Source organism: Dermochelys coriacea, chromosome 1 (assembly GCF_009764565.3).
Source record: "Dermochelys coriacea isolate rDerCor1 chromosome 1, rDerCor1.pri.v4, whole genome shotgun sequence".
Taxonomy (NCBI): Eukaryota; Metazoa; Chordata; order Testudines; family Dermochelyidae; genus Dermochelys; species Dermochelys coriacea.
The window spans coordinates 246,885,841-246,909,677 of record NC_050068.2 but is presented as its reverse complement, the minus strand read 5'-3'; the positions used below and the strand labels follow the sequence as shown (position 1 = coordinate 246,909,677).

Here is a 23,837-nt window from a genome sequence, read left to right as displayed (position 1 = left end):
GGAAGATGAGGATGGTTAGGGATTGAATTAAAATGCTGAGCAAGAAAAAATAAAAATATTAAAAAGGAACACAAAGTTTATGAAGATAGAAAAACATTTCTAAGAACTGTAGCAAAGGTTTAATATCTGTATTTGGGGCCAGGTGAACAGTTCAGAGAGTTAATGCAAACCTGGCTCATATAGAGGGGTTTGTAGTCTCTAAATATATACAAGCCTCTTGTTTGCAAATGTATCATGTTTAGGCCTTGGCCCAGTCAAATCTCACAGCCTACTAAGCAATGTCATCCTGGTCAGTTGTTGGATAGGAAAACATCAGGAAGTGCAGTGAGTGATTCAGTAAGAGGCACTTTTCTAAGGGCGTGTCTACATTTCAAACTGGGGGTGAAAATTCCATCTTGACGAGATGTACCCATGCTTGCTCTGATCAAGCTAGCATGCTTAAAGATAGAATGTAGCCACCGTGACACAAGAGGTGGGAGGGGTTGGCCACCCTACGTACATACACACCTTCACGGCAGCTGCTGTCCCCACCCCTGCAGCTACTCTATTTTTAGTGTGCTTGCTGGATCAGAGCTAGCATGGGTATGTCTCCCCAAGCTGTGAATTTACACCCCCTAGTTCAAAGTGTCGACATACCTTAGGTCAGCACTGTGCCAATTTCCTAACATTGAGAGCCTTGCTCGTGGAAATGATGTCTTCTGGATGAGTTGTAAAATAAAGGTATTGATCATTCTTAGCTAGATTCCAATGTAATAATCAACCCACCTAAATTCTCCCTGTGCACTTTCAGCTGGCAATATCATCCTTCACTTCCTTTATCAAAAGCTGTTGTACAGTGTTCCTGTTAAATAGCTGTTGCATTTCTGTGTGGGATAAGTGAGGTCTATATATACATAATTTGTATAGTGCCTGGGAGATAGTTATAGATGTAAGGCACTATTACAGAGACATGGAAGTGATTCGATAGTTATCGATCTGTCCAGAATTCCAATCTATTTTCTATCCCCCTCTAACTTTGAATTGCAAGTAGTGATTAGTCTGAAAAATATATATGGTGATAATAGAATAGGAGAAGATTTTGGTTTCCCCTGGAAACTTGAAAACTAAAAGATAAAACATCCATCCAGCTGTGTTTTTAAGTATTATAGAAATGTCTTAAGATACTTCGGTCACCTGTTCCACAACATAGGGAAAACTCACGAATACAAAATTTCACACCTGTATAGATGTTTCTATGCATGGGACAGCTTCCATGGAAAGGATGCCTAAAAAGTTATAAATGAATCTTCATTATTTTGACTGGATCTCTGCTAGCTGCTTGGCCATTAACATTTTAATTGCCCAGTGATTAAAGTTTTAATTACTAAGTAGACATATCCATGGATAAGTCCATATTAGATATATGTAGGCTTGACAGTATTCAATTTTTATTTTTTTATAGCGTTGAGAGAAAATATCAATGTTTACATTTAAACATTTAATAAAATAATATATTGATTTAAATGTTCACAATTGTGGGAAATTATAGATTTTATTTTTTTTTCTTGATTTTTAATTTTTTACATTTGCAGGACTTTACCACTGGGGTGTGGGGGTCAGACAACGGGGGGAATCAGAAAATAATACATGACAGAAATGGAGATTCAAAAAGTTAAAGTTTTGTAACTGTTAAAACACAAATTGTTAAAATCGTATGTCAAAATATACAATGTAAATATCCTGAAATCAAACTGGAATAAGTTCTCAAAGCAGCATTTTTCTAACTTCATCTGTCTGTACGTTTTGATTGCTGTTGATGGAAATATTTTTTGTCAGTGGTATGTGTACGGTGAAATCAACACTTATCAATAGCAATCCAAACCTTCCAAGCCTGGATATATCATAGACGTGGCTCTCTGGTCTGCAGAGGAGTGAGTGCTGACCACACTGTTTGTCAGCACCCCAATAGACTCAGTGGTAGCCTGCAAGGAAACTATGTGACCTACCCTTACAGTTATCCTAGGTGTAGTCTGAGCAATACAAAAAGGGTTGAGTGACTTCCTGACTATATGTGGAGGCTCCGAACAGGGTGACGTGCAGTGATGAGCTGCCAAAATCTTAACAACCAGTTCCCTATAAAAAGTTCTGATTTAAGGGATGTGCCCCAGTATGTATTTTTTGTACTAACAGGGTTACCATACGTCCAATTTAAAATTTAAAAATTCCTCCCGGACAGCGATTTAAGAACCAAAAAACCTGACCTATCTGGGAAAATACGGATGTATGTTAACCCTGCCTAAAGTTCTTTTTTAAAAAGATGGGCCTGAATTAGAGATGAGCTCCATTTCACGTGTGGGTCCCCACCATGCCCTGGAGGTATGCTAGGGTGACCAGATGTCCCGATTTTATACGGTCTTTTTCTTATATAGGCTCCTATTATCCCCCACCCCGTCCTGATTTTTCATACTTGCTGTCTGGTCACCCTAGGGTGTGCACATGTGTGGGTCCCAGCTGCTCCCTGCTCCCCTCATTGAAGCAGGTATGCAGGGTTCTGCCCTGGGAACTGCAGGGCACCAGTGGACATGGGGCCAGTTGCAGACAGGGGCATGGGGCAGGGCTAGCTGGAGGTAGGGGGTGCAGAGCTGGCTGGAGACAGGAGGGTGCAGGGTTGGCTGGAGGCAAGACGGTGCGGGGCTGGCTGCGGGCAGGGCAGGGGCTGCGGAGCTGGCTGAAGACAGGAGGGTGTGAGGTTGGCTGGAGACAGGACAGGGGCTGACTGGAGGTAGGGGCTGGCTGCAGGCAAGACGGGGTTGCAGGGCTGGCTGCAGGCAGGGCAGGGGGTGTGGCAGGGGCTGGTGCGGGCAGGGCAGAGGGTGCGGGGGTGGCTGGAGACGGGCTGGCTGTGGACAGGGCAGGGGGTGCATGCAGCAAGGGTTGGCTGCATACAGGGCAGGGGGTGCGGCAGGGGCTGGCTGCAGGCAGGGGGTGCAGGGCTGGCTGGAGACAGGACAGGGGGTGCAAGCGGCAGGGGCTGGCTGCGGGCAGGGCAGGGTGTGTGTGCAGCAGGGGCTGGCTGCGGTCAGGGGCTGGGTGCAGATGGGGTGCGGGGGTGGCTAGAGACAGGGACTGGCTGCAAGCAGGGGCTGAGGCAGGGGCTCGTGCGGGCAGGGCAGGGGATGCGCCAGGGGCTGGCCACAGGTAGGGGCTGGTTGCGGGCAGGGCAGGGGGTGTGTGCGGCGGGGGCTGGCTGCAGGCAGGGGGTGCGGAGGTGGCTGGAGACAGAGGCTGGTACGGGCAGGGCAGAGGGTGCGGCAGGGGCTGGCTGCGGGCAGGGCAGAGGGTGCGGCAGGGGCTGGCTGTGGGCAGGGCAGGGGGTGCGTGCAGCAGGGGCTGGCTGCAGGCAGGGGTTGCGGGGCTGGCTGAAGACAGGGCAGGGGGTGCGGTGGGGCTGGCTGCGGGCAGGGGGTGCAGGGGTGGCTGGAGACAGAGGCTGGTGCAGGCAGGGCAGAGGCTGCGGCAGGGACTGGCTGCGGGCAGGGCAGGGGGTGCGTGCAGCAGGGGCTGGCTGCGGGCAGGGGTTGCGGGGCTGGCTGAAGACAGGGCAGGGGGTGAGGTGGGGCTGGCTGCAAGCAGGGGGTGCGGAGGTGGCTGGAGACGGGGGCTGGCTGCGGGCAGGGTGGTGGGTGCTCACGGGGAGAGCAGCAGGATGCAGCCCAGGCCCAGCAGAGCAGCTGGGGACCCACCAGGCAGCATCTGGAGCCCTAGGGCCAGGGGAGCAGCAGCAGCAGCAGCAGCAGGGCTCGTGCCCAGGGCCAGGCGGGAGCCCACATGGCTCCCGCAGCGCAGAGCCCCCGTGGCCGGAGGGGGAATTACATCACTTCCCAGCCGGAGCCCATTAAAGCCTTAGCGCCCCCTGCAGGGAAGTGGGTTAACAATCAAATCTAAAACTGCTTCAAAATTTAACAACCGGTTCGCACGAACCGTCTCCAGCTCACCACTGGTGACGTGTCGTTTCCCTGCGACAGTATTAGATTCCCAAACTGAGGCTCCTTTCTGATCCTCAATCAGAGAGTAAACGTCTAGGTCATATTATTTGTACTTGTATTGTGGCAGTGCTTAGGAGCCCCAGACTTGGACTCAGGATGCCATTGTGGTTGCACTGTACAGACACAGAACAACAAGATGGCCCCTACCCCAAAGAGCTTATACTCTAAATAAAAGCTTACAACCCAAGTAGTCAATTTCTTTGCCCAGTACAAGATTGTTCCCTACAATATATTTTCTGCAACAGACTGTACTTTGGTTAAAGCTGATACTGAAATGTCCTTGGCCCCCTTAGTGTGTGCTACTTGCTTAAATCTCTCTTCCCGTTGATTTTTTTTTCCAGCCATGCTTTTCCCATCTGCTCAGCGGTTTAAGAGATGGTCATCATCAGCCCTCGTGAACCCGGTGCTGCAGAACTCGCTGGATGATGTGAACATGCTTTTTGAGGTTCAGTATATGGGGGCAATGGGCACCCTTCGGGTCTCTATATTGGAATAGTGTCATTGTTTCCCATTCATCACAGCCTCCCCATTTCACCCTATCTCTGAGCTCTGCCCCAGCCTCAAACCTGAATTACTGACCATGTGCAGTCTCTTATGGTTAGTAGCCCACTGTTGGTACCAAACAGAGAAGGATTAAAGACGTATATAAAAGTAAAAAAGTATAAAATAGTATAAAAGTAAAAGTATAAAATATCTCTCTTTCAGATTCTAGGTACATGTACATTCAACAAATTAAAATATACCTAAATTTGAGAAGCTCTCAATTCAAAGTGAACTCCTGATTTCAAACAAACAAACAAAACTTCCCAAGAAATTAAGTCACCTCAGCCCATAGCTAAGCCTGACATTGGCACCTAGAGTTCAATAGATGTGACTTCTGTTGGACCAACAGGGAAGGCAAGATCCAGAGCCAATGCCCCCACTGAACATACCCCATTCTCTGCCCCCTAACTGGTAACCATGTAGTGTCATTTTGATTCCTTGAGCCAAAGCATCAGTGCCAAATGAATCAATGCTTACTAGCACAGCACCATGCCTGGCAGTGTCAAGGAATCAAAATGAAAAACAAATCTCCCGGGACAGCATGACTATTTCACCTGTACGGAGCAGGCTCAAATCCTCTGTTCGGGTCACATTTGAAATTGATTCTGGTGCTTTGACTCTAGTATAGATTACAAAGCCACTGCATGATCTGCCACAGTTCAGCCTGACTAGATAAGACCCTTCCTTTGATAGTTCAGGATATCGTAGGCCAGTATTAATATGTGTTGGTAAGGCAGTGTAGTGGGCCCAGAACTGGAAGGGCAGGAATTAAGGTGCAGTGGTGGAATTTTAGAGGCAACTTGAACAGTGTCTTTTTACTCAACCCTGGCTTAGCTCTTTGCTTATATTTTACCAAAGAAAAGAAATAAGAACAAGCTCTAAATTAATGTTTTCTCTATATATAGACTCTCAGAGGATAAAGAGCTTTCTGTGTTCTGATTTTGTACCAGTTTCTTTTAGCTGAGATTGAAATTGACAAAGGTCTGAGGATCTCCATTAAAGATGAGGAGCTGGCTTCGTTGAGGAAGGCCAAAGAATTTGACACTGTCTGCAATGACATTATCCCCAAGAGCATCACAGAGATTCGTCGGCTGAGTGCCAGGCTGTCTGACTACCCGAGGGAACTAAAGAAAGAAGATTTTGAAAGGACAGTCTTGACCATGGTCTACACAGCCTACAGGGCAGCTCGATCTCGGAAGCACCAGAAGAACTCTTGGGCCGAATCCTTCATCAGTCTCTACAAGGCCCTGAAGCATGACTTGATGTTCTCATACAGCAAAAAGCCATTGCACTGAAGGAGGAGTTTATACACCAAGAATGCAACAAGTTCTGCTGATAAGGGGATATCACGTCCACCACTTTATTCTGTAAAGTATACAATAAAGCAAAGTAAACAATTTAAGTCTACGCATAGTTAAGGTTTCAGAGTAGGAGCCATGTTAGTCTGTATCCATAAAAAGAAAGGAGTACTTGTGGCACCTTAGCAACTAACAAATTTAAGGATTTAAGTTAAGGATTCTTTATTCTCTAGCTCCCCCTAGTGGGATATTGTTATAGAAACATGTTAAACTGGAAAAAGATCTTGTCTGCTTCAGTCCCTGGCATCCATTCTCATGTGGGCAAAGAAGAATGTTCTGTTACTGAGGGTGAAGGGTGTGTGTGTGTGTGTCTGTCTATGTATATGCATATGTGTGTATATATATATAAAAGTTATTCCCAAAGGATGAAGGAAGGGCACGCTCATCTGGCAAGTTTTGGGTGAAGGTTTAGAAACCCATTTCCTCTTTTGGAAAGTAGTAGATATTTTGAAGTCACATTAAACAAGTCCATCCCTGGTGTAATATCAACAAAGTTAATGGCTTTATGTCTGGGATAATTTGGGGGTGAAGGGGAGTTTGCTCTGCTAACTAGTTTGCAAAACAAGCTCAGAAGGAAAGTGTGCTGAGGAATGCTACCTTCCTGGCTAGAAAAAAGATAGTAATTTTGCTGCCACCTAATGGGGTGTAAAAAGAGAGCGAGAGTGAGATACAGGCCACTATAAAATGAAAACACGTCATGGCAATTAGAGCTTGGAGACTATGGCAAGAGTAAAATCAGCAATATTCTTGTAACTCAGACTAGCTGACTCGCTTCCCAGGTATTGGCAACCTATTTTAATCTCTTGTTCTCATACCTTGGGTTGAGCCAGTTTTTATTCACAAGAATATTTGTTTGTGAAAGGACACACAGTTATTTGTGTGTGCATTCTCCCCAGAAGAGCTCTCACAGCCAGTCTATAAGGGTCCTTCCATTATTTGCACATGGCTCTGAGCCTGCAACTATCTGTCCATGTGGAGTCAACAGCAGGATCAGAGCCTAGATTAATTTAACAATTACACATTTTTCAGCTTGTCTCTATAACTCAAAGTTGCTGAACCAATCTCCTGGTTTAGAACATCCCTGAACTTTGTGAAGGGTGTAAAAAATCAAGACTTTTATGGATAATTCATGGACACAGGAAAAGTATTCATCAGATAAATTATTTGCAATGAACAGTTCAACCTGTTCTAGTGACAATGTCCTAAGGTTTAAAACAGGTTATACTAAAGCTGTTTATCTACCTATGTTAGGTATTTCTAGCATGTCTCACTATAGTTTCTGAGCACTTCTAAATAGCTGTTACCCCCTTAATATTTGTACCTGTGCCCTCTCTCACTGACTCTCACACACTACACTCAGTCTTTATCTCTTTAATCATCCACTTTACTTAATTTTCTAAACTTTATAAATAGAGACAGGCCCAAACTAAAACCGGCAAGGGAAATAGTTTGGATTTTAAGGGCCAGACTCTGAGCCCCACGCTGCTCCTTTTATATCACTCAGGCCATACAAAAAGAGCAGAAAACTCCTGCAAATCCCTTATTGTGGGGATATTCCTCTAGGTGGGTGACTTCCCAGTAAATAGAAAAGGAGTACTTATGGCACTTTAGAGACTAACACATTTATTTGAGCATAAGCTTACATGAGCTACAGCTCACTGTAGCTCACGAAAGCTTATGCTCAAATAAATGTGTTAGTCTCTAAGGTGCCACAAGTACTCCTTTTCTTTTTGCGAATACTGACTAACACGGCTGCTACTCTGAAACTTCCCAGTAAATGTGGCGCCAGCAGAGCCACCTCCTATACTTCCCTCTCTGCAGCTTCCACTGCAGACAGGGTGTTGGGGACAGTCAAGGGCAAGCAGGGGGAGTTATCAGAGGACAATGTGCTCTGGCAGTCCTCAACTGGTATATGGCCACTGCGGGACCATCGCCTGCTGGTGCTGTTTAGAGTAGCTGGTGCTCTTTAGAGTTTTGCAAAGTTATAAACAACTGAAAATAGGGTTTTATAATGGAAAGTGTGAGGCATATTTAACAAGAGGTGTAGCTAATTGTTTTTGTGTGTGAAAGAGTATTTATACACAAAAACACCACAGCTGGCCTACACTTAACACATCTAACAGAAACTTTCCAAATGAAAAGCAATACATATCTTCCACTCCTGTGCCCGGAGCAATGCAACTCATTGCTAGCCAAACTGCCATATGCTACAAACACTTCCCCAAAAGGACATCAGTCTTCCACAATGCCCTTTCCCAAACTCCCACCACCACAAGTAGGCCAGCAGATGTTCCACTTGTAACGTCTCTTCTGCACCGTTCTGGGAAACCACCCTCACATGTTTCACAATCTTGCGGATTACTCTTTTTTTTTCCAGAGCGGCATGGAACAGGAGTAGAGGGGAGCCTTATTTCTTAAAAGCAAACACAAACTATTGTTTTTTTCCTTTTTAAAATTACCCTGTTGTATAATTAATTTGCTCACGGAGAGCATTCAGGAGCTTCCTCCACAATCCAGTGGTTCTTCCCTACTGTGACAACAACCAGGACTGAGGCAGTAAGTTTTAAGTAGAATTGACTACACAGAGAGGTCTCCCTCACACCAGATGGTATTATAATGCATACAAGGTTCATCTGCCAGTGAGCATCATAAGCCTCTCAGAAAATTATCTGTACAAACATTGCTCAGAACATCCTACCATTCCCCATGGATTACTGTACCTTACAAATTATCTTTATTTCTTCACTGTTAAATTAAGTCTTCTCAAGTTTGTTCTCCCCTCCCTTCTGGCCCAATTTATGTGCATAATGTAACAAAAGAGAAATACTATTGTGTCAGTCAGATTGCCCAAGTTTATTTAATACAGAATCATTAATGAAATAATAAAACTATAACAGAGAACTATTTGACTGTTTGGTGTATTTGTTAAAGGAAGTAACTCTGTGGATATGTGGCAACATGCAGATGTAACATGCCTTTATTTCAGGAGCTGATTTGCTATTTAACTACCCTGCAACATGCTCTCAGTCCCTGGATATCTTTCAATCTGTGGAGCTCCATCCCTGCAAAGCATAAATATTAGAGATGGGCAGGAAACGGGATTTCTGTTCAACAGGAAATTTCAACACTTTGAAACTCATTTTCATTTTTAATTGTTTCAAAAAGGTAAACAATATTTCATTTCCATGTTGCATCATTGTATTATAAAATATTAAATATAATATATAGATATAAAATATTAAAATTAACATAATAGCAAAAAATGAAACAAAACTGTTTTTGCCTTATTGAAACTAAACATTTCAATATTACCAAAATGAAATGAATCATCTCAATGTTCTTCCATCAAAAAATGTTGTTGAAATCAACACTTTCGACCAAATGTTTTGATTTCAATCAAACTTCATTTTCTGATAGAAAATTACTCTGTGGGAAATGTTTCAACCAGCTTTGATAACCACACTGCCAGGACATCAGGATAATTCTGATGGCTGGATCTCTTTCCCCTTACATTAAGAATAATCAAGTGATTGGCCACACAAGTTTTCACAGCCCACAATGTTTCACCAAAAATGGATGTTTGTGGCCTGTTGGCATTAAAGACCCTATTGTTCAGTGCAAGAAATTTGGCACTCACAGTTCATAGAATCATAGAATCATAGAATATCAGGGTTGGAAGGGACCCCAGAAGGTCATCTAGTCCAACCCCCTGCTCAAAGCAGGACCAAGTCCCAGTTAAATCATCCTAGCCAGGGCTTTGTCAAGCCTGACCTTAAAAACCTCTAAGGAAGGAGATTCTACCACCTCCCTAGGTAACGCATTCCAGTGTTTCACCACCCTCTTAGTGAAAAAGTTTTTCCTAATATCCAATCTAAACCTCCCCCATTGCAACTTGAGACCATTACTCCTCGTTCTGTCATCTGCTACCATTGAGAACAGTCTAGAGCCATCCTCTTTGAAACCCCCTTTCAGGTAGTTGAAAGCAGCTATCAAATCCCCCCTCATTCTTCTCTTCTGCAGACTAAACAATCCCAGCTCCCTCAGCCTCTCCTCATAAGTCATGTGCTCTAGACCCCTAATCATTTTTGTTGCCCTTCGCTGTACTCTTTCCAATTTATCCACATCCTTCTTGTAGTGTGGGGCCCAAAACTGGACACAGTACTCCAGATGAGGCCTCACCAGTGTCGAATAGAGGGGAACGATCACGTCCCTCGATCTGCTCGCTATGCCCCTACTTATACATCCCAAAATGCCATTGGCCTTCTTGGCAACAAGGGCACACTGCTGACTCATATCCAGCTTCTCGTCCACTGTCACCCCTAGGTCCTTTTCCGCAGAACTGCTGCCGAGCCATTCGGTCCCTAGTCTGTAGCGGTGCATTGGATTCTTCCATCCTAAGTGCAGGACCCTGCACTTATCCTTATTGAACCTCATTAGATTTCTTTTGGCCCAATCCTCCAATTTGTCTAGGTCCTTCTGTATCCTATCCCTCCCCTCCAGCGTATCTACCACTCCTCCCAGTTTAGTATCATCCGCAAATTTGCTGAGAGTGCAATCCACACCATCCTCCAGATCATTTATTAAGATATTGAACAAAACGGGCCCCAGGACCGACCCTGTTCTCTGGCTGTTCAGAGGCACTCCCCACTCTGGCAAAGTGGAAAGCACTGAGCAAATGGATCAATAGCCCCATGGGGTCTCTCTCCTTCCCCCAGGCAGAGGACACAGAGCTATGCATAGGAGCCAGGCTGGAACAGAGAAGGGGACATGGTCCCTCGTTTTGGAAGGAGGGAGGTAAGAGATAAGAAGAGTTTCCTTCAGCTAGGAGAGAGGGCAGGGCATGGAGCACTGTGCCCTGGAGCACTGACTCAGGAGAATCCTCCCAGCACAATATCTCTCCTAGATTCGCTCAGACACATGCACAGATTGTCTGATCTTCCGAAGAGAGAAGTAAGCACTATTGTCATCTTTATTCCTGAGCTCTTTCTAGCATAACTTGGTTAAAGCCTGGAATTTTTTGGCTCTCCCTACCTCGGTTTCATACCCACTGACTGTGACTTTCACACAAACTCATCACTTCTGTAGTGCAACCAAGACCCATTGTCCTTAGGAGAGTTCTATGCCATACCCTCAGTCATACAAAAACAAACTGTCATGGATTGCAACACTGCTTCTTTGTGCTAGCTTCATGGTCCAGTGGAGTTAAAAACACTTATGGCAACTTCAGATGTCTCCTCCTTAGCACATGGGCCACAGCAGCAAGAAGTGAATATTTCACTGCAGTATCACTTATAATTCTGGACTTACCCCCCAGAAGGCTGCTTCTGTAGGCCATATTCTCCACTGCCCTGCATTTTGTGCAGTCGCTTACCTTCTGCCATGTCAGAATGGTGGCTTTTTTACATCCACTTTGCATAGGTATGGTTGACAAGGTGCAAGGCAATGCAGAACATGGCCCTGTGTTTTTAATTCTTGACCAGACTGTGCATGGCTCTCAGATTCCCCGTTCTACAGTGTGGGGGCAATAAGGGATAACAATGACCTCAAAGAGGGGCAAAGGGGCAGACTTCATTTTTTTCCTCTTACACCCAAATACCCTTTCTTTGTCTCCCGTCTCCCTTCATGAGTCCGTCTCTCTTCATTGCTGCCACTTTCCTCATCTCTGTCCTTCAGCTCCAATTCCCTTATTCACTAGCCTCTTCAGACATTAGTGATAGGGGACTGCAGCTGTGGGAAACGGAGTAATTCCAAGCCTATGGGTGGCTTTGCTATTGGTTGGGCTGAGCCAGGCGAGGTGCACACACAGCTGTCTGGGCTCAGCCTGTACAGCAAAGCTTTTTTTCGGGCTGCCAGCAGGGCTGACTGGTGTCCAGGGTGGATGGAGCAGATGTTGGGACAATTTGAACCTGTTTTGGAACATGACCCCCCAAAAAAACCTGTATCTACTGTGTGATTCCCCAGGAAATTCTGGATGCTTGAGATGTACACCGTAATGGATCCCTGCAGCCTACGGATGCAGCAGGCCAGAGGATTCAACATGCCTCTTACATCTCAAGTACTGTCAGCCCATTCCTCAGTAATGATATCAAGCTCAATGCTAAAAGGATGAGCTAATAGAGGTGCTGTTAGGGGGCTTATTCCTTCACCCACTTACTTCCCTGGTCCTTCTCTCATCAACAGAGAGCAACAATACCTGAAGTCCAAAGGTGCAAACAATTCAATGTTTATTGGGGTGAACTTCCAGCAAGCATGATTCCAGTTTCCTTCCTTAGTGTCCCCCTTCCCAGCTCTGACACCACAGAGCCTTACCTGTGTCCCTGTTCCCATTCCTGCCCTTGGCCAAACATGATTCCAATTTCCCCACCCCCATTCCCTGTTCCCATTTTCCCCTTTAGCAAAACATGATTCCAATTTCCCCACCCCCATTCCCTGTTCCCATTCCCCCCCACACTTCCTGATTTACTGCAGACTATATAGTAAAACTTGAGTTCTGCTTAGCTATACCTTAACCTATCATTTTACTGAAATTTAACTAATCAAGCCTAACATATTGTAACATGATTATTTAACCAATTATATCCCACCACCTTAATTAGTTTACACCCAGCAAAATTAATTATACAGCAGACAGGAACAATCACAGAACTAGACAGAGATTATGCAGACAATAGGGAAATGGGGACTACAGTGATAGAACAAACACAGAAATGAGGATTTCACATCCCAGCTATTGATAAGTGAGTTCTTGCCAGACAGGATGCTATCAAACTAAGTTTCCTTTTACATTTTCTAGGCACTTCCCTTTCTCTGGAGGCGATAGGCGTTATCAGGACAGGAGTGTATTCCTAACAGCCCAATAGCACCTTCTTTCAATGTGACTAGGTTGGAATGTGAGGAGGTGACCGGTCACTTCCCAGCTCATGGCTACCTCTGTTGCTTAGCCAAAGGCCTTAGCCTAAGAACAGGGCCTCAGACTGTCACAGTAAGAGAAGGACCTTATACTGGCAGACAGTGATTTTGATTCTTTCTTTTCTACCTCTATAACTAGCTAAGTGATAAGAATACACCTAAATTCTTAGAGTACAGGCCTTTACAGACAGGCCTGAATATCTGGATCCTAACAGGTGCTCCTGTTGCTAAGCCATTAGAACCCTGTGGCTGGGGAGCATTAGGTTCTGAATTTGCATCTGATTTCCATGGAGTCTGGCTGATGTTAGTGTGTACATAGGCACAGATTGCAGCACATCCCTTAAAAATTAATAGCCCCCAGGATGAAGCAACAATGATCATGAAAGAGAAAGCATGTTCTATAGAAAACAATGTTTGTTTATTTATCAGCAGGTCCTAGGCCTTGAAATAATCCCACTGTTCAGCAACTAATAAAAGGCCTTTCTTTGTGAGAGAAGGTTGTTTGTCTTCTCAAGCATCCTGATTGGCTTTTGGATGGTGGGCGGAGGCTCTACCATTTTCCATCCTCCTTACTGGCGAATTATAGTTGGACGAGCCTTTTTAACAAGTTTTTTTTTTATCTTGAGACTGAGGATAATCTTTGCAAGAACTGCTGCCCTGCGAATTCCAGGCTGAAGAAAAAGTAGGGGAAAGGTAAATTCAAAGTCAAAAAGAAAAGTATAAGGAAGAAATCTGAACAAAGCACATCATCAAAAGCAGGAAGACTTTAAAAAAGACTACTACATCTTTCCTTCAGTAATTTAAACTGTAAACTGTTGCTACTAACAATTTCCCAGGAAGAAAAGAAATCCAGTGTTGCAAAACTCAGGCTATTGTATTACTGAAGAGAGGCTTTAGAGCATACTGTGGGTGGCTATGAAGGTATCAGATTTGGTTTACCAAAAGCAAGACTTACATCACTGAAAACCAGATGATGGAAGGAACAGAGGCTTTATAAAACAGGGATGAGAAGGCAATGCAGCAACTTCCCTGATTCTGAATAAAAACACCAATACCAAAAAAGACCACTATGCTCCAGCTTGAAAACCTCTGTAGGTTATGGTGTGACAATCATAAGGATATGCTAGTAAGCCCTACATAAACCTGATAAAAAGGTTAGCAAATTTGATAGGGTTTCTTTAAAATATAACAGAAAAAAGAATAAATATATTAACAAAGAAATTTTAGGGGCGGGAAGCTGGGGAAAGGAGTTGACACAGTACAGTCAGAACCCTTTTGAAGACATCAGGGCAAAGCTGAAGAAGGACCTGGAGCTGAAGTAGAAGCATCTGAGGAAAACAAGGACAAATCCAAGGAGTAGAGCCACCAGGAAGTGAAGCATTATGGCACTGGTGAAGGAGCTCCTCAGGTCCAGAAACCTGCTGCTGGTGGTGCTCATTCCTCTTCTTCTGCTTCCTCTGCCACTTTTATACCCCACTAGCGTAAGTACATTATTGTTTCCTTTTTAATAAAGCTTAAGGAGCAGCTGGGCAAAGAGAGTGACGGTGAATTGCAGGGTAACCATCCTGGACAGGTGTGCTGCAAGAAAATGGGGGGCAGGAGGGACTTTAGAGAGCAATTATTCCTACAGGGCAATGAGCTGATGATGCCCCTTTGTAGAACTTAGAAATACAATTTATTTAGAAGCAAGAGTAGTAGTCTCCCTAGCAACCAAATGTGATGTCACAAGCAGAGGTGGGGAATCAGCACTGAGGTTGAAAAAGTTCCTGTTTTCAGGCAAATGCATCAAATATGTTTTTTTAAAAGTGTGACAAAAATATGGACTATATATGGCAGATGCACGGCATTATCTTTAACAAGCATTCTTTAAAAAACTATACTAGGTGTCATGAGGCTCGTAATGACAACAGGTTGTCTGGGGACTTTCAAATTAGACTGAGTTTTTATAGGACAGCTGTAAAGAATGGAGCCAGGATTCAGTGATAGAAATGTAGGAACATACACAGCATTTGCTATTGCATGTCAGACCTTGGTTTCTCAAGTCCAGTATTGCACTTCTGGCAGTTGCTAAGTGTTGAAGTCTCAGAGAAAGGCACAACAGCACGAAATGGAGGAATTATGGTTGGAGGCTGAGAAATCTGGGTTTTATTCCTGACATTGGCCATTGACTTCCTGTTCTTGGTCTAGTCATTTTAGCTCTCTGTGCCTGTGTTTCCCTATTTGTAAAATGGAGGATAATAACGCTTCTCTACATCATAGGGATGTTGAGGCTTAATTTGTTAATGTTTGTGAGGTATTCAAAAATCTGTGGTGATGATCCCCATATAGATGTCTATAAATAAATATACAACTGGCCAGTGGTACCTTATTTTGGGAGCAAAATTCCTTCCTGACTCCTGCTAATGACCAACTCAAACTCTCCTGCTTCAGTGAGGATATATTTTACCATAGGCGTAAATAGAAATATTATTAATGGCCATAAAATTATCCATCCCTTTTTGAAATATAGCCATAGGTTTGATGGGAAAGAAAGTCAGGATTCACAGAATGGGACTGATCCAACACCAGAGAGTTTTGTGTTGGACTTTGCAGTAATTTTTATTGTTCCAGACTTCATGGCAGAATACTAATAAACTTAGCTAACAGGATACTACTCAAGTATTTTAATGTCGTTTTTATTTCTTGCTCTCCACTGATTGTAATTCCTCCTTAAAGCTCGAAGATTAAATGAACCCTTAACTGATTTTGTCCTGTTCCATTAATCAATGACACTTTTCTGTCTTTCTCATGGAAATTGAAGTTAACACAGGATTTATGTTTCTACCAGAGGCCAGCTTCATTGACAGTATCAGTCCAACACTGGGAATAACATTTGGTATATGAATTACACCCCGCAACCTCATGCTGCCAGACCCACTGCCACACTGAATGCATTCACTCACACATAGGCCTTCCTCTCCAAGAGAAGCAAGCAGTGCTGGATGCAGTAAACAGACAACATAATGTGCCAGGGGACAGACTAGGATTCAAAGAACACTGGCCAAAGATTGTGTACTTTGGTTCATATTAGTCTTGTTTGAATTAAAGAGAGGAAGCATGTAGGGTGATGGAAAAAGCGCAGGAATGAGGATCGAGATCAGGTTTCCATTCCTGCCACTGAATCACTGTATGATCTTGGGTAAGTCCAAGATTTTCAAAAGTCTCTTGAGTTTGGGTACCCAACTTGAAAGGGACCTGGCTTTCAGCAAGTGCTGAACACCCACCCTTCGACAATCAGACCTTTTCAAGCTCTTTCAAGTTGGGCACTCAAAAAATCGCCTCCCCCCCCCCAAAAATCTTACCTGGTTTTCCCCATCTACATAATTGGTAAATGCCTTCCTACCTAATAGGGCTGGTGGGAGGCTACTTCATTCATGCTTTGAGATCCTAAAATGGAAGATTCTACAATGATGAAAAATTTAATCATTATCTTTAGTCAGGGATTGTAACATGGCTGCCTACAGTCCTGCCTTTCTTCTGCCACAGGGCTAATTGAGATGGCGTTGGTAGAAGTAGAGTCATTTCATCAAAGCCTTTCTATATATATATCCAATTCCATGGCCTTCTGCTTCCCTACTCCCTGTTCCAGGCCCCTCTGTAGCTGTAGATTTTGCAGCCCCTTTTGGCTGTGTGAAGAGAAGGGAGGGGGTGGAAACAGCTGAAACTTCACTAGACACAACCTCGCTTCAATACTTAGTCACTCTGGTTACCAATGAATAAATAAATAAATAAATAAAAGTTAAATAGAAGAGATTAGCATGGTTTCGCATAGAAACAAGCCGTCTTAAAGCACTTGGAGAATAAATAGTCCAAGCTGCTACAGAAGCTGATTAAGTCTTTAGCAGAGATTATCATACAGCGGTTATTGCGGACACTTTTCTCCCCAAGCACTTACAGCTCAGTTTTCTGCCTTTTCAAAATGGACTTTATTCTGTTTTTGTTTGGAAATTGAGGACACACTTGTTCTTAGGGAGCAAAAAGCATCATTGCCCATCCTCTTTCTCTCATAACAGATTCAACTTTTCCTCCAGCCCACGTAAACTGTGTGTTGCCCCATTTTTACTATTATATGTTATTTACCTCACCAAAAAAGGGTTAGAGAAAGTGTGCAGATGTTTTGGTCCCAGGAGAGTAGAGAGACAAGGTGGGTGAAGTAATATCTTTTATTAGACAAACTTTTGTTGGTGAGAGAGGCAACCTTTCAAGCCACACAGAGCTCTTCTTCAGGTATGTATTAAAAAATGATATCACATACTTTTGAAAGGGGAAGTAGTTTAGGATCAACATATTATCTGATTCAAATTATTTTTAGCAAAGACTATCCTTAAGATTTTACATATTTACTGTAAGCAAAGTAAAACGCTCTTCGTTCCATCAAGATTTTTTTTAAATGGTCTCTCTTTCTCATGTAGGACCTACCCAAACTCAGTGCTTTTGTTCTGCAGCAGAACTTAACTAATAAGCATTACAGAAATGTGTTAAATGGCTCCCGGAGGCTATGAGTGCAGATTCATGCACTGTATCCTATATAAGTCTATATTGCTCTTGTTGTCAATGATGGAGATGCCCTAACTAGGGAGTAAACAAATAGAGTTGTGTTAATTTCATGTCCTATGACAAACATATAGAGAGATCCACTGTATGTTAAATGGGAAGGGAGAAAATTGCCAGCAGAATTTTTTTTCAGGCTTCTAAATAAGCAACAAAGAGAAAAATAAAGAAACCTATAAAAATGGGCTTAGTGTTTAAGTATCTTGTACTACTTTTCCTTGTCATCATCCTTTTGCCCAACATTTGGACTCCTGTCACTGCCATGTCACAGGTGAGAATCAATAGCAACATGCAGAACAGCCTGGACACTTGATTTATGACTTGACTTGATTTATGACACTTTTTCCCAGTCTGCAACTCTGCCCTCACTAAATCTATAGGCCTGATCCAAATGTAAGGGGACTGTTGCCCCCTTACTAACATTCAGTGGGGGTGTTTTGGTTGGCTAGCTCCCAGTAGTAAAAGGGGAAGGATCTATGGAAAACCAGGACCCTGAAACTGATAGTCCCCAGGAACAATGGGGAGAGGCCAATGCTCTAGGTCAGCCTGAATGACAGGGCAAGCAGGCTAATCAGAGAGTTAGGAGGCCAGGGAGGTCTTGTCCTCCGTATGAGCTGGATTTGCCTGGGTCAGACAGAATGGGGCCGAGCTAAGGAGAAAGCAAGGGCTCAAACTGAGCTGGGGAGCAGAGCTGTGCCAGATCCAGAGGGACCAGAAAAACAGCCCAGAGAGAGCAGACCCTGTCCTGGGAGCAGAGTTGCAGCCCCAAAGCCAGAGGCCCAGCCCAGAGAGAGCAGCCCCTGTCCTGGGAGCAGAGCTGCAGCCCCAAAGCCAGAGGAACAGCCCAGAGAGAGCAGACTTGCCCTGGGAGGAGAGCTGCAGCAACCAGAGCCAGAGGGGCCCAGAAAAGCAGCCCAGAAGCAGGTCAGTGCTGGGAGCAGAAACAGAAAACAGCCTGCAGAGCAGACCTGTCCTGGGAGCAGAGCTGCAGCAACCAGAGCCAGAGGGGCCAAAGAAGCAGCCCAGGGAGCTGGAGGCAGAGCAGCAGCCGTGCAGAGACAGAGTGATGCAGTTGGGGCTGGAGCAGTCTGGAGCTGGGTGCGGTGAGCAGTTGGGGAGACCAAGGGGAACCCTGGGCAGAGGACCCAGCACAGAGAGATGCCTCAGCCAAGAGGCTCTGCAGGCCAGGCTTGGATCGTAACCCCGACAGGGCACGGGCAACACTGGGAAGAAGGGTCCTACCACTTAGAACCTGAGAGCATGTGGCCACCACCAAGCAAGTGTCCAACCCACAGCATCCCTGCAGCACAGCCAGGGCCTGAGAAGAAGGCCTGGACTTCAAGGAACAATCTGTGAACTGCCCTGACATTCCAGAGACACTGTTTGTGATGTTCCCTGCCACAGAGCGGGGTGATGTGTTTCCTTTAACCTTTCCCTTTTCCTTATTCTTTTTAAATTAATTGTTGATTAAATAACTTGCATTTGCTTTAACTTGTATGTAATGGTCAGTGGGTCAGAGAAGTGCCCAGTGCAGAGAGTACACCCCAGAGTACACTCTAGGCCCTGTCCTAGGTGACCACAGCATGGTTGGGGGTCGAGCCCCCCAGGAATCCTGGGCCCAGCCTTGTTGGGGTTACGAGGACTCTGCCAGACAGGAGAGTGGAAGGGGAGTCCTCAAGGGCAGGGAGGCCACTGAGTAAAGGAAGTGGGAGCGAGGACTCAAATACTTTCGCTAGCCCACTTCACCGGGGTGTGCAGAAGCCTGGAAAGTTCCCCACAATAGCGGGACTATACCCCGCTTACACAAAGCACGTTGAAGTCACTGGAAGTCTTTTCATCCCGGCTTTTGTTGCTACTTTTTGATCCTACTCCTGGTCTCTCTTGAAATTGACTATAAAGTCTAAAGTATTTGGTGATGTGGCTGACAAGCCATTGACTTCTAGGTTAATGTGATTAAATTGATTACCATTGACTCTGGCCTAGACTACATTTAGCTTGTCTTCATAGATACAGAAAGTGGATTAATTCTCTGCACCACACAACCTGTGTTCTATCAGTTTACTTTTCATTTTGTGTAGCATTAAGAGGTACACAGCTTTTAAATATAGATTTGAAGGCAATCAAGAGTTTATTTTTATTGTGTGATCACTTCAAATTCATAAACATGTACATCAAATAATTTCAAATGTATGTTTCCATGTGGTTTGTAGATTTGGACCTTATCAGTCATGTTTTAGTTTTGAAAAGAGAAACAAGCAAGACGATTGCCATGTAAATAGGATACCTTCCATCTGTCTAATAGCTAATAATTGCAGTGAGCTATATCCCAGGTGCATACTTCATTAAATTCAGTGGAAATTTGTCTGACTTTGGCACAGTCTAAAAAAGAAAATTTCAGTCTAGCTCCAATCTCTAAACTTTTCACCATATTATTTTAAAGAATATATGTTATGAATGTCATAAATTGTATGTTGCCCTTCCTTCACTCCCAGATATCCCCACTCCCACCTCTGCATCTTCATTCTTTTTTCTAAAGTTAATCCTAGGTTTCCTGCTGCTTTCCTGCCCTTCAGAATTTTAAGAAACAAAAGTAACAAATGGCTCAGCGTAAACCTACAACCACCAGGAAAAGTAGAGTTAAGGATGTCACCCTCTATGACTTACTTTGTGGCCTCATGCCAAGAGTTTGAGATCTATGTGTGGGGAGAGAGAGAGAAAGAGCTTCTGAGATCACTCTCTATTTTTCTGAAATTCCAACACATGTGTGTGTGTGTGTGTGTGTGAGTGATTCTGAGATCAGTGAGTATGTGGCAAAAGGAGGTGGTCAAATCAGTGTTTGGGGACCTGCATGATGGCTAGCTCTAGCCGAAACTATCACTCTCATGAGCTACAAACTCACACTCAAAAATTAAAACTGAAATTTGTTATGTGTAGAGATACCAAGGAAAAGGAAAAACCACACCATCCCTTAATCTTACAGAATTCATTGCTATCCAAGGTTCTGGGGTAAACAGAATTGGCAACAATTTGATTAGTGTACGTTTCTAGCAATGGAGATAGCTGGCGTAACACCATGTCAGTACCTTTTCTAGGCAATCCAGATAATTTACTGCACACTTCCAGCTTATTTTTCAAACAGACGTGTCTCTCTACTCTCTATGACATTCAGCAGAGCTCACCTGTATCTCAGTGAGTTATGCTTAGAGTTCTGGGAATATTTCCTGCTAACACCTGAACAAATTTAGTCTCTTTTTCTGTTCATGAATTCTCTTCAAGCAGATGTCAATTTTCACAATTGGGGGCCAGATCCTTAGCTGATGTAAACTGACAGTTCTGTGAAGTTAAGAGCTATTATCATTTATAGCAGCTAAGAATCTTACCATTGTTCATTACTGAAAATTATTCATTGGATGGTTTGTATGAAAATATTTCACCATATGGATTTCTTACAAAATAATCACAGAATGTTGAGTGTTCACTACTCATAATTTCCTGTTTGAGCTGTGTGATTTGTTTCTGCTCCTGGAATAGATGATTCCCAAAACAACAAAGAATTTTCAGGAAGCCATGTGAACTCTTGTAGCATGAATTCTTGTGAAACTGACGGGTATTTCCAACACTTACCTTTTCCACCAGTGAATTATTGTGTACAAAAATTACTGCAGAAAAAGAAACAGAAAGCAAACCACAGGGGACTTGAATACCCTTTAAATTAATTAGTTTTTGTTCAAATCAATGTTTGTGAATATCTGTTGACAATACTCCCTGGGGTCTAGTTATGATCCACAGTTCAACGGTTTCTTTTCTGTAGCTCAGCAATAAATACCATCCAGAACCTCAACCCAAAGAAAATGTTTACGCAGATTTATATCTGTCATTGCTTCTATGGTTTAGAAACGTCCACCGGCTCTTATTCAGGTGCCTAGGTTTAAATTAGCTGTCATTGGCCTGGCTTTAACCCTTATTTCTGAAATGTGGCATTAAACATTCACAGTTCAAATAACAAAGAGCATTAAAGTAACTGAAATATAAATAGTAAAAACAACAATTTAATTGAATAATATAAAGTAGGAGTACCCAACCTGCATTAGACAAATACAGATCCAGATTGCTGTGCTACAGCTATATAATTCAGTGGAAATTCTGGACCATCCGTACCTTTCTACAATTGCATAACAACATGTATATTTTGTTTGGTTCTTAAACCTAATATAACTGGTTCGTATGCTAAACTTTCCATCATAAGGTTTCACTATTCCATAGTCTGGGCTCTGGTTGAATTAGGAGAGACATTTTCTCAAATTCTTGTACAAAAATTTATCACAGTTGCAATGTCACTACAGGCAATGAAAAGCAATTGGAGTGTCTAGAACTAGACTGGTTAGAGTGGATGAGATCAAAGACTATTTTAATACTTGTGGATTATGGAGCATGCATTTGGGAAATGGGAAGTCTTGAGACTCAGAGGATAGTGATAGCAATTTGAAGTGACCATTCAGTAAAAATAAATCCTTGATTTGGCTTCATAATTGTATATTTAAAATTGAAGTAACTTAAGAAACTATGTAACCTCTTTAATAGTCACTCTTTTGCTTGTCTTTTTACACCAGTTGTTTTCCGAATCCATTTCTAACTTGTCACCCGGTCAGCGGTATAGTCCTTAAACTCTTAGTAGCATCCTGCTCTCTTTGAATTTCTCCAATTCTCTAGTGGTAGCCCACAATTTACTCCCAGCTAAATGGCCCTTTGAGAAGTCCCCATAAAGTGGGTATGGTGTAATCTAGTCACCTCTGGCTGGGGCCCTCTCTGGGGACACATTTGCAAAGCTGATGCAGCAGAGATGATTTCAGCGAGGTCTAACCTCAGTGATTTCTCCCCACAGGAAACCTCATGTGCCTACGTGCTGATAGTGACAGCTGTGTACTGGGTCTCAGAAGCGGTACCGCTCGGAGCTGCAGCCCTAGTTCCTGCTTTCCTCTATCCACTCTTCGGAGTCATGAAGTCCAGTGAGGTAGTTCAAAGCGTACTTTTGAATCACTTCTTCTTACTCAGTTAATCGTTCGCAACAAACAATTCTTAGGAAAGCAACAGGGATAACAGGGCAGCTAAGTGCCCTAAATATGTAAAAAGTAGGCCAACCATCAGCTTATAAAAGGAACATAGTATGACATTCCAGGGTGCAATCTAGACTGATGTGGGGGTATGTCACCGCTGCCCTGCAACCTTGGGTGTCAGGAAATGCTGCTGTAGCTTCCAACTTGGATCACTCACAATTAGCCTGCCAGCATGCAGGTCACACCCAAAGTGTTTTGGTATAGCCACAGCCCTGGTCCATCAGCTCTGACCCAGCAGCCTGTCAGGCAGAGACCAGCCAATCCTGGCTTCCACCAGCCTTGGTTACTATTTTCAGAGTGACCCCAATATACTCCCAGTCCTGATTTCCCAAAAACATGTATTCTGTACTGTCCAGTCCTGTCCTAAACTGTCAGATATATTAAGTCCTGTTGCCCCTCAACGGAGATCCATACATAACAGTTCCCTACCTTAAAATGAAGTTACCCAAACAATTCACATCACTGGATTAGTTTTAATAAAGAATAAAACAAGTTTATTAACTATAAAATAGATTTTAAGTAAGTATAAGTGATAAGCATTAAATTAGAAAGGTTACATAAAAATAAAGATAAAATGGTTTCTAAACTTAGAAACTAGACTTGGTTCAAGATGAAGGTCTTACATGTTTTTCAGTACATTGCTGACTAAACTCTTAGGCCAGGATCTGTTCCCAAAGTTCATAGGCTGTTTCTTTTGTCTTCCTATGTGGCAAAGAGAGATGGATAGGGAGAGGACAACTTGGGGTGCATTTCCCCTCACTTTTATAGTTCAGTCACCCTTGAAATGCATTTCCTGAGAGTGACCCCTAGATAAATTTCTTTTCAGCTGAGAGCCAGGAGACATGGAGTCTGGTAGGGAGGAAGATTTTTTTTGCTGCTGTTTGCTAAGATGCAGACCTATTTGCTCCTGCCCTTTTCCTTGCCACAGAATGGTTACTTGATAGGTTTTGGCCCATCAGCTTTGATGACACCTGGCTGTGGGTTCCATTTTTACTTTGTCTTTGAGAAATAGGTTTACCCACTTCCCAGACTTGTCTGATTAAACATACTTCAGTCATGATTTCATCGGATGTTCATAACTGTGCATATAATGTTGTTACATACATTTGATCATGAAATTATTGACCAGCAAATTATTAGTTTTCAAATGATACCTGATGAGGCATATTTATACAAATATTATTACAATAGTGTATAGCAGGGGTGGCCAAACCACAGGCTTGTGAGCCACATGCGACTCTTTACAGTTAAAGTGTGGCTCGCGGAGCGCCCCCTGCCACACATTCTCCGACAACCAC

The 23,837-nt window shown here is 43.5% G+C and overlaps 2 protein-coding genes across 2 annotated transcripts in view; both read left to right on the top strand.

The window, feature by feature from the left end:
• FAM180A (family with sequence similarity 180 member A) overlaps positions 1 to 7,352 on the top strand; it is a 30,042-nt gene extending 22,690 nt beyond the window's left edge. Inside the window, exons 2-3 of the mRNA XM_043518514.1 lie at positions 4,367 to 4,470; positions 5,519 to 7,352. Of these exons, the coding sequence (XP_043374449.1) occupies positions 4,367 to 4,470; positions 5,519 to 5,863 (449 nt within the window). The 3' untranslated portion in view covers positions 5,864 to 7,352. The remainder of the gene's footprint in view (positions 1 to 4,366; positions 4,471 to 5,518) is intronic.
• A 6,079-nt stretch (positions 7,353 to 13,431) lies between these two features.
• Positions 13,432 to 23,837, top strand: part of SLC13A4 (solute carrier family 13 member 4) — a 40,087-nt gene continuing 29,681 nt past the window's right edge. The window contains 2 exon segments of the mRNA XM_038407644.2: positions 13,432 to 14,316; positions 22,308 to 22,439. Coding sequence (XP_038263572.1) covers positions 14,218 to 14,316; positions 22,308 to 22,439 — 231 coding nt within the window. The 5' untranslated portion in view covers positions 13,432 to 14,217.